Consider the following 16,038-nt stretch of genomic DNA (forward strand, 5'->3'; position numbering starts at 1 on the left):
CGACGGTTACCACTTTCCATCAGGTGGGCCGTAAGCTTGTTTGCCATTCTAAGTCGTATAAAAAAAAAATATCAAATATAGAATACTTCTTTCTTATAAGCAATCAACTGCTATATTTGTTGATACAAGTAAAGTTTCTTGTTGTTGTTGTTGTTAACAGTGAATTATATCAAAATTATATTCTGTAGTATATCTATACAAATAAAAAAGTTTAATAGCTATGTTTTATGGCATGGCTATTACAGAACATTAGCAGTGTTTAAATTAAACTGGTATGTATCTATATTTCTTATTTATTTATTTTTTCTACTGACCTTTAGCCACAACAGAATATCAGTGCTTTGCTCTTTTGAGGGCAAAGCAATAAGCTAAGTTGTGACCATTTTGTGCTACTGTTTTTATTAGATAAGGATATATATCATAATAGCATAAATATAATATAATCAATATAAAAATCAATATAATAGCAAACAAAAACAGACTATATAACATTTATAACCTACTTAAAAGGACAGGTAAATAAAATGAGCAATATTTAAAAAATATTGTATATTCAGATTATTATTTATTAATAATACTTATAAACACATAAATTATGATTAATTTTATTGCTAATTTATACAAAAATCATAATTCGGGCTTTTAAGTTAGTATATCAAAATAAAAATATTTTTGGTTTTTTGATTTTCAACGAATACCTATTTTGCAGATCGAGAATGTTAATTATATAGTAAAATTAGCTGTCAACATTATCTTTATGAACATTGAAAAATAATTGTCGAGTTCTAAAATTACTTTCAAACGTTCATAAAAGTTCAATTGAATTTCGAATATGTAAAAATAAATTACATGAAATTTTATTTCAATTGGTTCAAACATTCTCAAGTAACTTACTTACTTGCAACTTACTACTGAACAGCATTTAATTTCTATTCATATAGTTTCTCAAATAGTAACACCGTTGTAATTAATTAGAACACTAATTAAAAATAATAATAATTCAAACTTTTTTTTATTTTCTTTCACAACGTATTTTTTCTTTAAGAGAAATGTTCTGTTTCACTAGTAGGGAGATGCCAAAAATGTCGATGTCTCTCTAAAGACCTTATAAAAACATTTGTATCTTAGTAGTCATGATGGTTGAACTCTTTTAAACTTATTGCAGCAAACAAAAACCCTTCAGGTATACCCATCTAATGATAAATGGTTAACGTCACCTATGGACGCCTATGACACCAGGAATGTCATGCGCGCATTGTCATTTGATAGAATTTTGAAAATTTAAACATCGAATTCGTAAGATAGTTATTATAACAATTTGTAGATTAAATAATTACTATAATGATAATTAACTATTATAATTACCTTTTAACCATCCCAGTCGGATTATTCGACAGAGAACCTGTGTGTATATGCTTACTTTTTCAAATATTAACATAGTAATAAAAGAAAGACAGTATGTAAAAAATGTTGAAAACAAAAGGAAAGATATTTAGAATATTATAAAATTACTTGTTATAGTCAAATATATTAATTAAAAAAAAACAGGCACAATATAAAATTGCCGAGTGCAGTCGAGCCCTAGAGGATTTAAAACTGCTGATTTAAAACCAAGTGATCAAAAGATTTTTTAAAACGTCGCAATTAATTTTTTCCGAAACAGATGCTTGCAAATATATTGACCACATATTTTAAACCTGTGCATTAAAAATTTTAGAAACTTTGGTAACAAAACGTTTATACTCGTACCAAGCAAACTGCATTCACCTACGTTTTTTTGAAAATTTTTGGCCATATTTTATCTATGATTTTATCAGTGATGCTACTACCGGTTTTGGTAAAGGGTATAGTATTATATTATCTGTGGTAAAGGCAAGGTATGAGGCTACCTCAAAACGTTTATTTACAATAGGTGTAACTTTTACTTCAACAAAGGTAACAAATTGTACATAATATTATGTTTGCTTATAATTATATATCACTTTTAAATAATTAACAAAGAACTGTATATGTCAATTAAGTACTACATTCTAACCTAAATATTTACAATAGCGATTTCTATTCGACAAAAATATACCCAAATCTCTTATGGTGACCCTGTTGGTAACATATTTGTGAGCAAAATCTTAACAATATCAGTCATTACAGTTTTTTCTTTGATATCGTCGTTTGATCTATTAAAATCTTGGAACGTTGCAACAAATTATTTGATTTGTCTATCAGGTCATTCACTCGTCTACTTTGTACGTAAGTCGCTAACTTGTTAAAACCAAGCCTTATGACGTAGGTTACAAGAGCTGAAATTGTAATGAGTGTTAGAACAAATACTAGGAATACATCCAACAAGTAATATTGTATGAAGTTCAAATCCTTCGCCGGAGACTGCAAGTGGTAAGCGCCTTTGTGTCTTATTACGTACTCGGTCCAGTAAATAGCTCGTTCTAAGGGTGTTTCTTTTTGATCCCTTAAGAGGAATTGTCTCTTTTTCACTTCCCTTTTATATTTGGGTTCGTTTACAACTTCTTCAATCGCTTTGTATAATTTATCAGCGGTCAGGTGTTGTAGATCTAGTTTCTTAGCATATCCGTCGATTTCGGCTTTAGCTGCGTTCCCATCATGGTCACAGAACACTGGTATACTGACGATGGGAACTCCATGATAAACTGTCTCGAACATACTGAGAAGACCTCCGTGCGTGATGAAAGCTTTAATCTTGGGATGACCTGGAAAATAATTGAAAAGGTTTTTGAAAAACGTTATTGTAACGTGTTTGCGGTTATAAAATCCAACAAACAAGTACAATATGAACGCTTCTTGAACTAGCTAAGAACTAACTATTTTATAATATATTATAGGTTTTCTGATATTTGCTCGTTCATGATATTGGCAAATGTCTCAGTCCTATAACTTATTCAGTATTTCTGAAATATAAATACTTCAATGACACATAAATATTAATGCCAAGCTACTCGTAAATATCCCATCTTTAATAATCTCTTCCTTCCCATTATGTTAAAGTTGTCCTCAAAATTTAGCAGTAAGTACTTAGTACTGGAAAATCTATATAACTTGCACTACTCAAAGCAAAATAATTAACTCACCAAGCAAATCTTGCTGTGGAAGCCACTTGTAAAGTCTCACATTGGAAGGAATATCCGTCAAATTTTGTTCTCCATCTTGCTTCCAAAGTACCCTGTGAGGTAACCTTCCCAAAGCACTGACTATCATCCGATGAGCAGCTAAAGGCATCTTGTTAGTTCTGACCGAGGACCCCATAGATACATACACGAAACCAGCTTCACCAGCGCCTGAGATCCATTCTTCAATGTCCTGAAAATAGGAATAAAATACTTTATCAACATAGGTATTGGCACAGTCACAAAATAATAATACTATGCCCAGTCATTTACACAAAAAGACAAGGAAAGGTAAGAATTCGAAATCTGACAACTTGATGCATCGCATTATCATAATCAACTGGAATACGTCCATTCAAGCCTTAGAAATAATAATTACATACAAATGATTAACATTAGATGCATTACACACTGACGTCTAATTCTGAACCGAGTACAGGTCTAGATAACTGACATACATACTAAAATATAGTTTGTTGCAAATATGAGGGTACATCATTGCCTAAACTCTAAGATTATCAATATCATAAATTCTTTTTTATAATGTTTAAAATGGCAAACAAAACAAGATTTTAAATTCAAATCAAAGTCTAAAAGATGGAAATGTTGAATAACAGATACATAATATTTCTTATGAGTATATGAAATAAAGAATACTTACAGGGCTTAGTCTTTTCGCCTCTTTACAATGAATGCAGGCAACTTCAGCCACATTTGGTAAATAAGGCCTAGGATATGAAACTGAGTAGTGTCCGTTCTGTAATATGAAACTGACATTCTTCGCCATCTCATAGGGTTGTGGTGTTTGAGGTCCAAGGTGCTTCTTGAGAACTCCACTTAGGACCATAATACTTAAACTGTGTAGAGCAACTGCAGCAACATGCAAGGCAGTATTTAGGGCCCTATCTACGAATCCCATGTTGTCAGTGAACGCCCTCCCGAAGAACGGTGTAACTGAGTATGGAGTTGGACTACCGGATATGCTGAATGGCATGGCGTAGAATCCGACCGTGTTGATGTACATGAACGGAACCTTGAGTTTGTAGACTACACCCAAAGCACATTCAGGATAAGTACCGTCAAGTATGACGAGATCGAAGCTCCTTCCAGATCTGAGGAAAGATTTTGTCTCGTAGTCGCTGAAGAATGCGTCACAGGCCTGTACAAACGTGATTTATATTTTATTTTACTTTACTGGAAAATAACAACAGGAATAAGTTACATAGTACTAGTTATATAGTTAGTTACAATCTTGTTAATATTAAAGATGCAAAAGTTTGCAAGAATTGATGAATGGGTGTTTATTACTGGACGGATTTAAATTAAATTTTGTACACGAGTAGATTATACACATAAAGAGAAAACCAAGCAGCATATCCTAACTTAAGACATAGGATATTTTATGAACCCATTCATGCAAGCCAAATTAAGGAATACAGCTAGCAATAGAAAACAATCCCAAAACGTGTTTCATCAATGACAATAAAGAAATAAGATGTTTTAGCAACCACATACTTAAAAAAATTGTTTGTTTTATCGAATATTTCAATCGTCCTTATTAATATTACAAATATGAAAGTAATTTTGTTTGTTCATTATCTATTGGCGCTTTAAGGACTCAGCCAATCGTTAAGAAATTTGGCATACATATATAATTTGGTGATAGTGAAGGGCATATAGTCTTTATATTGGTAAATTAATATATCCCAGCCACGCGAACGAATTTGCGTGTAAAGGCTAATTAAAAATATATATAATAACTAAAATATACCGTACAATCTATATATAATAGGAATTATATATTTAAAAGGTACATTTTACATTACTCAATATACCTAAATTAATTTCGTTCAGCTTAAAATTCTATTAGCGCTACAATGATTAAAATGAAGTATTGTATAAACTATTAATTTAATAAAGTTTGTTTCGAAATAAAGGGACGAAGCCAACGTGGTGTGGCTAATTTTGTAATAAAATATTGATGCCGTATTCTTTTCAATCAATAATAGCTATTGTTACATCTATTGTCTATCTATGTTCACACCAGGTCTCCAGATGCGATAAGTAAAAAAAAAAACAAAGGGTAAAAGCCTGATATTCTTATATAATACATCATGTTACATCAATTTTATAATTTGTCGGTTCCAAGACTATTGGTCCTCTCTCAAATAGCATACCATCTATTTTTTCATTGTAATAAACACATAACCTGTAGGTTGTATTATAAAATTCAAGTATTTGAAAAAAACAGCAGCTGAATTCCTTGCTCGTTCACCTCAATTAAAGTTGCATTCCGAACGAGAGGTAGAATCATAATAAATGATTATTAAAAAATGCTTGAATGTAAGTGTGTTTGAATAAAAATATTTCTTTCTTTCTTTCTTTCTTTCCAATTATATTAATCCTAAGACCTCAAGACGCGTACGGTTTTCAAAGGATGTTTAACAATACTAATATAGGTGATCTATGGTGAGATACAGATTGTCCATTATCATTAGGTCGTCACCGTCGGCTGTCAAACTATTTTATATTTACACATTTTTGTATATCTTCAATTATAAGTACTACAACGTAATAAAGTACTTATAGTACTATAAGTACTTATGAGTACTATAAGGTAATATTATTAAAAAAGGAATATTTTATTTTTTGTTTGTATATTTGTTTGTAATAGATAAATTAAAAAAACTACTTAACTGATTTCTCTGACTAAATCATTTTACCTATAGAAAGTTACGTTATCAGCGAATAACTCTTCTGCATTTTATTTAAGAGTTTCCTCTTGTCGGTGTAACTAATTCATACAATTTCTTCCAGCCAGCTTTATTCCAGGCCTTATTTTTTACTTCCCAGACGACATGACACCTAGTGTTTCCTTTATCTGTCCCATTTAGTTATTCCTTGATCTTCCTCTTTAAGCTTGTAACATAGGCTGTATATTATTTTAAAAATAAAAATCTAGCCGAGACGGGGCGCCAGTACATAATAAAATTGTAACTAAACGGTATCTATACATAGATGATATTTAAGAACATTATTCTTTAATTAATTTGCTTTTCTTTTTTACTAACATAGTTTGTAAGAAAACTGTTACTAACAAAATGGACCAAATTGTAGTCTGAGTAATAAAGCATATTATTATTATTATTATATTATTATAAGTATGAGGGATCTTAATAAAAACAATACAAGCCAAGTCAATAATTTATAGAATTTATGTCTGTCTGTAATTGTAAATCAAATACATGAGTAGTCATATACATACTACCTATACATTACAACACAAGTAGGTATGTGTAAATTCAACGTGGTATATTCGTATGTTACTCGCGTGCACATACTTCAATTCACTTAGTTATAAAGGTCTAATTGTCTTTCACAAAGGTGTGAATATAGTTATAAAATTTTCATACAGTCCGCTTGTTAGCGGAAACTCTATAGTAAATTTACATTCCGACATTCCGGGGTCGTTCACGTATCGAAGTTTTCTGCTTTTTGATAAAAAACGTTCATCATTATCATTACCGTCATGTCAGCCGTTAACTGTTCACTGATGAACATAGGTCTTCCCCATAAGGGGAGGTTTGCCAGTAGTAGCCACGCTTGGCAAGCACCGCAGTTAGGCTTAATTTTTTTTCTATGGAATAGCGTTTTCCTAAATATTGGGAGCCGATTACATATCGCTATCTACAGTTAGGCTTTGGTAATGTTTAAAGAGGGACGCTGCTGCCCATCCCTTAACTTTTAAGTTCCTTTAGTCGCCTCTTGCGACAGGGTGAAAGGAAGGGTAGTCCATTCTATGTCAGGACTACACGGTAAGATTACGATATTTTAAAATAATAAAAAGTATCCTATATAATGAACGGGTTGGGTACTAAATTATTAGCTAGTAATTTCTCCCTTTATGGGGGACGCCTTACCAGAGGGAGACTTTGTACAAAAGTCGATTGCTTGGGTACCTCTGCGCCATTCGTGTTTCTACCGTGAAGCAGTTGTGTTTGCATGGCTGTGTTTCGGTTTGAAGAGTGGGATATGGCGTGAATTTACAGGGTACAGAGGAATAACATCTGAGTCCTCAGGAATGGCAACGCATAACGCATGGTACTGCTCATGTCTATAGGCGTCGGTTACCACTTTCCATCAGGTGGGCCGTCAGCTTGTTTGCTATCTAAGATGTATAAAAAAAAACTATATCCAACAGTGGATAGTTAACGGTTGATATGATGATGATGATTTTTTGTACATTGCAGATACGAATACAGACAATTTTATAGAATCCTGCTGAGATGACCTAATATATAATTTTATTTTTTAAAGTTTTTGCATATTTTAGGACATCTTGGGATGAACAGGGAGATAACATATTATATTTTCTAGCACGAAACGGAATTATAAATATACTAGTTTTTATCCGCGACTTTGTCCACGTGAACGGGATATGTTTACTGACAGGCAAAAGTTACTATTTTAAATTTCATAGTTAAGATGTCAAAAAGAAAATCATTTTCAACATATTTTAAATACACAATCTGGACGTGACACGATGAAATAAGATTTTTTTTTCGTTTGTGTATTTAAAATATGTGTATACAACGCAGTTTAAAATTAACAGTTTTCACCTTTATAATATTAATAAGGTTAATGTAATAATTATTATATATCTTAAATAACTATCTGATATGCATAACCTTTTATACCTCATATCCAAATCTGAGGATATCCATCAGAGGCAGCGGCTCCTCACCCTTCATCCTGGCGCCCACCAGGTCGAAGGTCATGTAGCTTCTAACATAGGAGACCAAGCCCTCTGGTGCTATCTCTTCTAAGCCATCAATGTGGAAGTCAGGTGGGAATGCACTTATGAATGTGATGTTATGCCCTCTGAAATAAATATTTACGGATATATAAGTAAAATGGTAACTGTAATCAACAGCAAATATAGCTGTTCAAAGCTAGAATATATATGTATATACGTGAAGCAAAAACTTTGTATCCCTTTTTACGAAAATTGCGCGGATGGAGGAAATGAAATACGGATGAAATTTCGTACAATTATTGTTTATATAAAGGAGGAGTGCAGAATGCTAATATTTTTTTTTTAATTTATGCATAAAAATACATTAATTCAATAAAAAAAATTCACACACTACCGTGTATTTGACACATACATGCATATATACTCTTTTGTTTATTGTTAAAGTCTGTGATCAAATTGAGAATAGATTAATATTGTATTTAATATTGTTTTGTCTATAGTCTTACTGAATGTCAAACATAACCATAATAAATTCATTAGTTACAAGACCTATATACATGCCGTTACTTCCATATGGAGGAGTTCTATATTCAACAGCGGACAATTAAAGGCTGATATGATGCAAATAATCTATTTATTTATATTACGATCTAAAAGACTATGAGTCAGATACGATCTTGGAAGTCTCTTTATTTCACTTTACTAAGAACCATGGACGTATTTACGAATGGTTTAGTTTGCTACTTGTCTACAGAAACCGTAGTACTTTATTATGTACTAGTTATTCGCTTTGACTGGGCACTTCAATTAACCACCGTAGCTCGACTGTTTGACTTTTGTTACTTTTATAATCACCTTTTTTTTCTAGAAATTTCTACGGCGACATGGAAATGAAAAAAGTTTTCTGTTTCCAGGACATCGTGGTTTAATGATTACTATTCTAAATTTAAATCTGTCCGCCATCTATAATAGTAGAATAGTAGAATCTACTCTTGTTTTTACGTTTTAGTGAGTAGATGAAAAAAATAATGGCTGAGTCATCTAGTAATGAGTTTATACATAACTTTATAACTCGTAACTAGATAGATTAAAGACTTGTACAGATGTTACAAGAAGTCAATGGATACAGATGGCCCGAAACCGTTCTTTGTAGACTAGTATACTACAATTCTCAAAAGAATATAAAGCAATATGGAGTAGGCCTCATAAGTAGTTCAATTTAGCAGTATACAATAAATGTTTGAAATTATGATATAATTGTGTATGCATTTATATAATCGTCGTCATCATTTCAGCCATTTTCCATCTACTGCCAAATATAGGCCTCCCCTTACGACATCCACTGCAAAGGAAGGAGTGACTATTTTATGCCGGGACCATACGGTTAGTATTACTAGATACTTTAATATTATACCTTCAATACAAGAGCCTTATTAAACTCATCGGATTTTTTAATGATTCGTGTAATGAACTATGTAAACAAAGACCACTTTATTTATCTCTTGATCAGCTCAGAGCTTAACATCCTAAATCATGATGGATTTTCTAATCGAACGTAGTATAAAAGCAAGTCATAAGTTCATTCTATTCTTACCTTCTAATAAGTCCTCTAGCAAGTTCCCAGAACGGCATCTTATGTGACTTGGTGCCTCCCATCGTGATCATCAGGATATCGCTTCCGCATACCGACGCCGCCAGTAGAATGGGTAAGCATAATATGGGCCACCTTGACCCAAACTGAAAGAGAAACGTATCATCATTAATTAATTGACTTATGAATATTATTAACTAGCTTTTATCCGCGACTTTGTCCGCGTGACCAAGATACGTTCGCTAACTGCGATAAAAAGTAGTCTATGCCGTTCTCTGTCCGTATTGAATAATTCATAGTGATACGCTGAGAGATAATAAACAAACAAACTCACTTTCATAATTATAATATTAGTAAAAAATTTTATTTATTTATAAATATTACGCCGTGTGATCCCGGCATAGAATAGGCTACCCCTTCCGTTCCAGTGGGTGTCACAAAAGTCGACTAAGGGAAATTGAGGGATGGGCAGCAGCGTCCCTCTTAAAACATCTCTAAAAGCCTAACTGCGGATGCCAGAGGGGAGAGGGAATTGCTAGTAATGGGAATTAACAATTTCATTGCAAACAATATACCCTATTAGGTCGAACTCCACGCGGTTCCCCCTGGAAACTATTGTGATTGATTTATTGTTAGTCATGATAGGCCAACTGACCTGCTTCATCCTCATCTATCATCCCTCACTAATGTCCCCCCAGTGCAATTAACACAGGCGGGTAACCATCCCATTATCATTAATTAAAACTGCGGTTGCCAACCCACCTGCCAAGCGTGACAATTACTGGCAAAACTCCCCTTATGGGGAAGGCTTATGTTCAGCAGTGGACAGTTAATGGCTGAGATAATAATAAAAAATATCATGACGTATAAATATTTAATTGCCGTTCTTTATAATATACTAGGTTCTTGTCCGCTACTTTGTAAGCGTGGATTTCAGAAGTAGGAAAATCAACGGAATACATTGCTTCTAGATGGCACATTTAAGTTAGACCTTCAAGAACATAACTGTGAGAATTGTATCCAATTTGGTGCAGTAATTTTTACGTGTGTAGCGGAACAAACATATAGATAAACAGACACAAAATTCAAAAGATATTGTTTTATTTGGTCTTATTAAGATACCTCATATCAATTTTCATCACGCTGTGTAAGACGACTAGATGGAGTAACGACCTTAAATGCATTGCAAGGCGTCAATGGATGCAGATGGCTTAGGACCATTATTTATGGCAGTTTATGAGGGCGGCCTATACTCAGTAGTGGACGGATAATGATTAAAATGATGATATCAATTGTATTGCTTCCGCTAACCTGTTGCTCTTACATGATTGTGTTTCAGTTTGAAGGATGAATATGCCAGTTTCATAATTAATTATGTCTCCATAGAGATATAACACCATAATCTTAAGAAATAGTAACGCATGAGAGGTAAGAATATCACAGACAATAACTTTACAGATTCAATGGATATCACAATATAATATCCATAGAACTGTTTGGTGCGTATGGAAAATGACTTACGTAATAAAATATCACCATGACTATAATCACAAATAAGGTATGCAGACGTATTTGTTAATTGCTGTCATTGCAGTGAACGTAACATTCGGCATGCCTATTATATCGCCGAAAATACCTAGTCAAATACATACATATATTCGATTACACATAGTTACATAAAGTTAAATTCGAATATATATATTCGAATCCAACGTGACGGTCAATAGTATTTTCCACTAACTGAGAGTTAAATTACAGGTTTAATTAACAGTTAGTCGGACATATAAAGTTTTGGTTCCGGGAATCCCCCCGATTCGAATTCACAATTAGAACTATCCTGTCCTACTGACATAAATGCGAAAGATTGAGGATGTTTCGATATTGCTTGAAAAAAGTGTTTTAAAATTACTGTATAGATTTAAACGAAATATGGTAGACGGATAGATTATATCATAACTCAACATTCTTTATGTACTGACTCTCGTGAAGGAAGTCACCGGATACAACTAGCATATAATTATTAATTTATTAATCTGTTTAGTGCAATCACCAGTAATTGCAATTCTAAAATTCTTAGCGAAACATGTGTATGCCCATTACTGGGGTAATAGCCGACAAATGCCTCGAACTGTCCCATCAATACCATAGACAATCAAACAAGAGGGTCGAGGACAACAACCACCGCGGGATAAGACTACAATGGTTTCTCAATAAAATTATTCTCACGATATACCTACTTTACGTAGGTACTTATGTTCGAGTCGTTGTTGCCAATTATAACTAACCCTGACAATTTACATGAATTAGTCGTCATCGTCACCCAGGGTTGCCAGATATGATTTTTATTTTCAGCCAAATGCCAAATATTGTTTGTCCAAATTTTATAGTACGTTATACTTAATCTACATAATATCTTGCTCATTAACCCGATCACAAAATTGTATCGGTTTTTACCACGTTTTGTTTCACTTCACTTTTTCTACCTTATTTTGTTACCTTCTTTCGGTACTATACAAGTGGCATGACAAAAAGGAGCCCTAAAAAGCCAAAAAGAACCTATACCCAGCATTGGGTTGATGTGGGCTGAATATATAGATTGATAAATTTAGTATATTTTATATTGCTGTACGATTTACTAATACCAAAATGATAAAAAGAAATTCCAAGAATTTCATTTCTCCAATATTTCGCAAACTTTTTTGGAAAAAAGAAATACCAAATCTAGTAACGCATCTTAGGGATAAAGTCACGAATTACAATTAAATAAGAGCATTTTATCCCGTGTATTGACGAGTTATATGACTCAACTTTATTATGCCACGTCATTTTGAACAAAAAAACATTTGTATAAATGAAATCTATGTAACCAGTTCATTGCATTCGAAATATTCTCTATTAATATACATAGCTAGATCTTTTATGATATATATCGATATTAAAGACATAAGCTTTATAAATAGTTGTACAATCAGCACTATGAATATTCATTGATTTTATTAAGTGGTAGTACATATTCATTATCTAATTTCGTCAATATAAGAACATTGTCGACTCAATAACATATTTAGTGATAGTACATATTTTCTCCGTAATTTTCTTTAATAGACTATCATAGAGACTCGTAATTAATTTTTAATTACAAACAAAGACATTATTTATTATTGAAACACGATCAAAAAGATCTAACGAAATATATTTATTACTAGCTATCTTTTACCGGCAACTTCGTCTGCGAGACCATGATATATTTACGTTCGGGATATAAAGTAGCCTTATGTATCCTTCTTTATCCCATATAGTACGTGTATACCAAGTTTCAGAGTGATTGGTAAGCCGTTAAAGCGTTATGAGGTAACAAACAAACTCACTTTCTCATTTATAATATTTGTAAATATTATAAATCATACACCTTTTGAGGATATCATTTATTTGTGGGTAATTCACTGGCACCTATGTTAGCACTTTAAGTTAGTTGATCAATGTGTTTAAGTCTTAGAATAATTTATAAAAAATCAGACATTTCCATTAGTATTGTCCTAATTATTAATTGGTTAGTATATTGGTTAGTACAGGCGTGTTTTTCTTTTCACGACATTTCTACCATCATAATAATTATAAGCATACGCCTATATGGGGATCATAATTCAAAAATTTTTATTTTTCTACTACAATAGTAATACTTATTCAAAACACACTACAATCATAACAAACTACACACTCTCCCATCACGTATTTATTTATACTCAAACTAGGCTCAGCTCTTCAATTTAAACTAAGTATTCACCGTTTCCGCCATTTTTTCTTTCTCTCTGTACAAAAGTGTCGTTTATTTTTTTCACTCTCTCTTATTGATCCTTTTGCAGAATAGGCAAAAGGAATGAATCCCATACAGCTTAATCTGACGTAAGAGTAATTTTTTTAATTGATTCATTTTCCAAAGATTTTATAAAAAGAAATTATAATAAAATTATATTTTATTCGGGTTAAAAGACCTTTACACAACGTTCTCCGGGATACTTGCTGCAACGCAAGCAGTGTACACGTAACATTATTTAACTATTATATAAGACTATTTGCATATCGTAAAGCCGATACGATTGTGCAATAAAATCTATATTACCGGAATCGATGGAGTATTATAGCCACTTTGCACAAGAAAATATAGCTTTGGTTTTGGTAATGGTATGTAATTTTAATTTATGGTATGTTACAATCAAACATAACGTAGTCATTTTAGAATATGGCAAAGTAATATTGAAGGGATGAGGTGAAGGCAACTAAAGTAAAGTAGTAGTAAAGAAAGTAACTAATAAAGCACCTATAGACTTCATTTTCAAATTTTTGAGGAAACCTCTTGACAAAAAACAATACTGAACACGCATATTAAAAAGAAATGATCATAGTCATATAATATTTATTAATAAAAAAAGATGTATTCAAAATTTTTTTTATATATTTAAATTTTATTAAAATTTTCCAATAATAAAACCGATTTCATCCTAACAAACTAACGTGGAATAAACACACCAATTAAAATTTGCTGAAAATTAATAATGATATAACATAATATACAATATAAATTTATTATACTCTCTGCTATTTCGGTAAATATGTACCGATTCTATATAGTTACCTCATTGTATACTTACGCTGATGTTACGACTCCAATGTAAATATTTGAAGGTAGTAAAGTAAATGTAAAGTTTACCGAACTAAAACTAACCATGTCGATAGTTGGTCCAAAAATTTATCAAAGCGCTGGTTTACATTGGGCCAGTTACTAACCACAAACTTGACACGGAAAGCTGATTTTAACGTAATCGAAACACATCGTAATCATGTTTAACAGACGTGAAATAGAGGTTATCGATTATCGTATGATATTTTGGGAGTCGATCTCCATCACAAGTCGGAAGTGGTGCCGTAATGTGTGAAGAGAAGAAGGCACTCGTTTACTTTTAAATATTATATTTTTATATTTCTCTGTAATTAACTTAAGAAACTTGGATAAGTTATCAAAATAAAAGTCAGCTTACTGGCTAATATTGTTCTACTACTTTCCTTTTAGTAGGGTTTTCGAAAAGAAAATGTTATATTAATCCAGTCCACTGCTAAAACATAAGCCTTCCCCATAAGGGAAGTTTTGCCAGTAGTTGCCACGCTTGGCAGGCGGGTTGTCAACCGCAGTTAGGCTTTAGAGATGTTTTAAGAAGGGCGCTGCTGCCCATCCCTCGCCCTCCCTTAGTTGACTCTTACGACACCCACGATAAAGGAAGGGGTGGCTTATTGTATGCCGGGACCACTGGGCGAAAAGCAAATGTACTATCGATTTATTCTGATAATTTTCAATTGATTGTGATTTTCAGAAATAGGTGTATGGTAAGTATAAATTCGTTTCCAATGCTAGGTTTGCTTTATCGGATAATTAAAAAGTGATGGAGATTGGATAATATTATATATATAATGGATCAGTCATGTCATCAATATAAAAATACAAAACTATTTACGACATAATACTGTTCGTGGAATCGTGCACTGGAAAACATTACCGACAGGTAACAACAATGTGTTATTGATAAAGTTTTAATTGACTACAGAGTCAAATATTGTATATCTACGTCTTCTAAATATTGTTAGACAGAACTTTATACGAATAGAATTGCATAATTGTTATTGCATACACCATTTGTGTTATTAATTTGAAGACAATAGTATAAACCGACACAAATAATTAAATCTTTACTACACAATGACAATTCAAAAAAGAATGAACAATAAACTCGTCTGTTGTCCATATATGGTCAAAATCATCATCATCATATCAGCAATTATTCGTTCACTGCTGGACATAAGCCTCCCCCATAGACTGCCATAAAGAACGGTCCTGAGTCACCTGCATCCACTGACTCCCTGAAATGCATTTCAGGTCGTCTAGTGAGGGGTCGTCCTACACATTGCATTTGCTCGTACGAGGTCGTCACTCAAAAACCTTCGGGCTTATCCATTGGGCTATGTTGGTTTCGTTGGTTCTTTTGTGAATATCTTCGTTTCGGATTCTATGACGCAAAAAGACTCCAAGCATAGCCCTCTCCATAGCTCGCTAAATAATGGACCCTTTGTTGTACACAAAGATTACATTAATATAAATTATTTTTATAAGGTGTATATATATAAAAAATATACACAATGAAGAAAGTGAAATATATATATTTGCCCAATAGTTTACTGGTAGAAAACACCGTTCGGTGTTAAGTACGCCAAATGTACATAGCAATTTCATTGTGCATTAAAGTTTAAATAAATAAATATATTTTCCAATAATGTCCAATAAAACTGTTCGGCATTACAAGTGTTCAAAAGTTTAGTCTATAAATCTCAACTCTTCAGACTAAAAATTTCATAAGATGTAATGTAATTTTGTAATTACTTGTAAATGTATTTTTATAGTGTTCGTGCATGCATCCGTGCATGCGTGCGTGCATTCTGCGTACGTACGTGTATGTGTATAACATAAAGAGAGCGTATGTGTATGTGTGTATCTCTTGAAATAAAGT

General features: G+C 32.6%; 1 protein-coding gene across 3 annotated transcripts in view; it reads right to left on the reverse strand.

The window, feature by feature from the left end:
- Positions 1-327: 327 nt before the first annotated feature.
- Positions 328-16,038, reverse strand: part of LOC113512899 (UDP-glucosyltransferase 2) — a 61,266-nt gene continuing 45,555 nt past the window's right edge. For all 3 annotated transcript variants that reach the window (XM_052893310.1, XM_052893306.1, XM_026896858.3), the window contains exons 3-7: positions 9,488-9,630; positions 7,835-8,018; positions 3,799-4,296; positions 3,102-3,330; positions 328-2,723 (exon numbers count right to left, since the gene is read on the reverse strand). In XM_052893310.1, coding sequence (XP_052749270.1) covers positions 2,143-2,723; positions 3,102-3,330; positions 3,799-4,296; positions 7,835-8,018; positions 9,488-9,630 — 1,635 coding nt within the window. In that variant the 3' untranslated portion in view covers positions 328-2,142. The remainder of the gene's footprint in view (positions 2,724-3,101; positions 3,331-3,798; positions 4,297-7,834; positions 8,019-9,487; positions 9,631-16,038) is intronic.

This window comes from Galleria mellonella, unplaced genomic scaffold (genome assembly GCF_026898425.1).
Source record: "Galleria mellonella isolate WM207_F2 unplaced genomic scaffold, CSIRO_AGI_GalMel_v1 utg113, whole genome shotgun sequence".
NCBI lineage: Eukaryota > Metazoa > Arthropoda > Insecta > Lepidoptera > Pyralidae > Galleria > Galleria mellonella.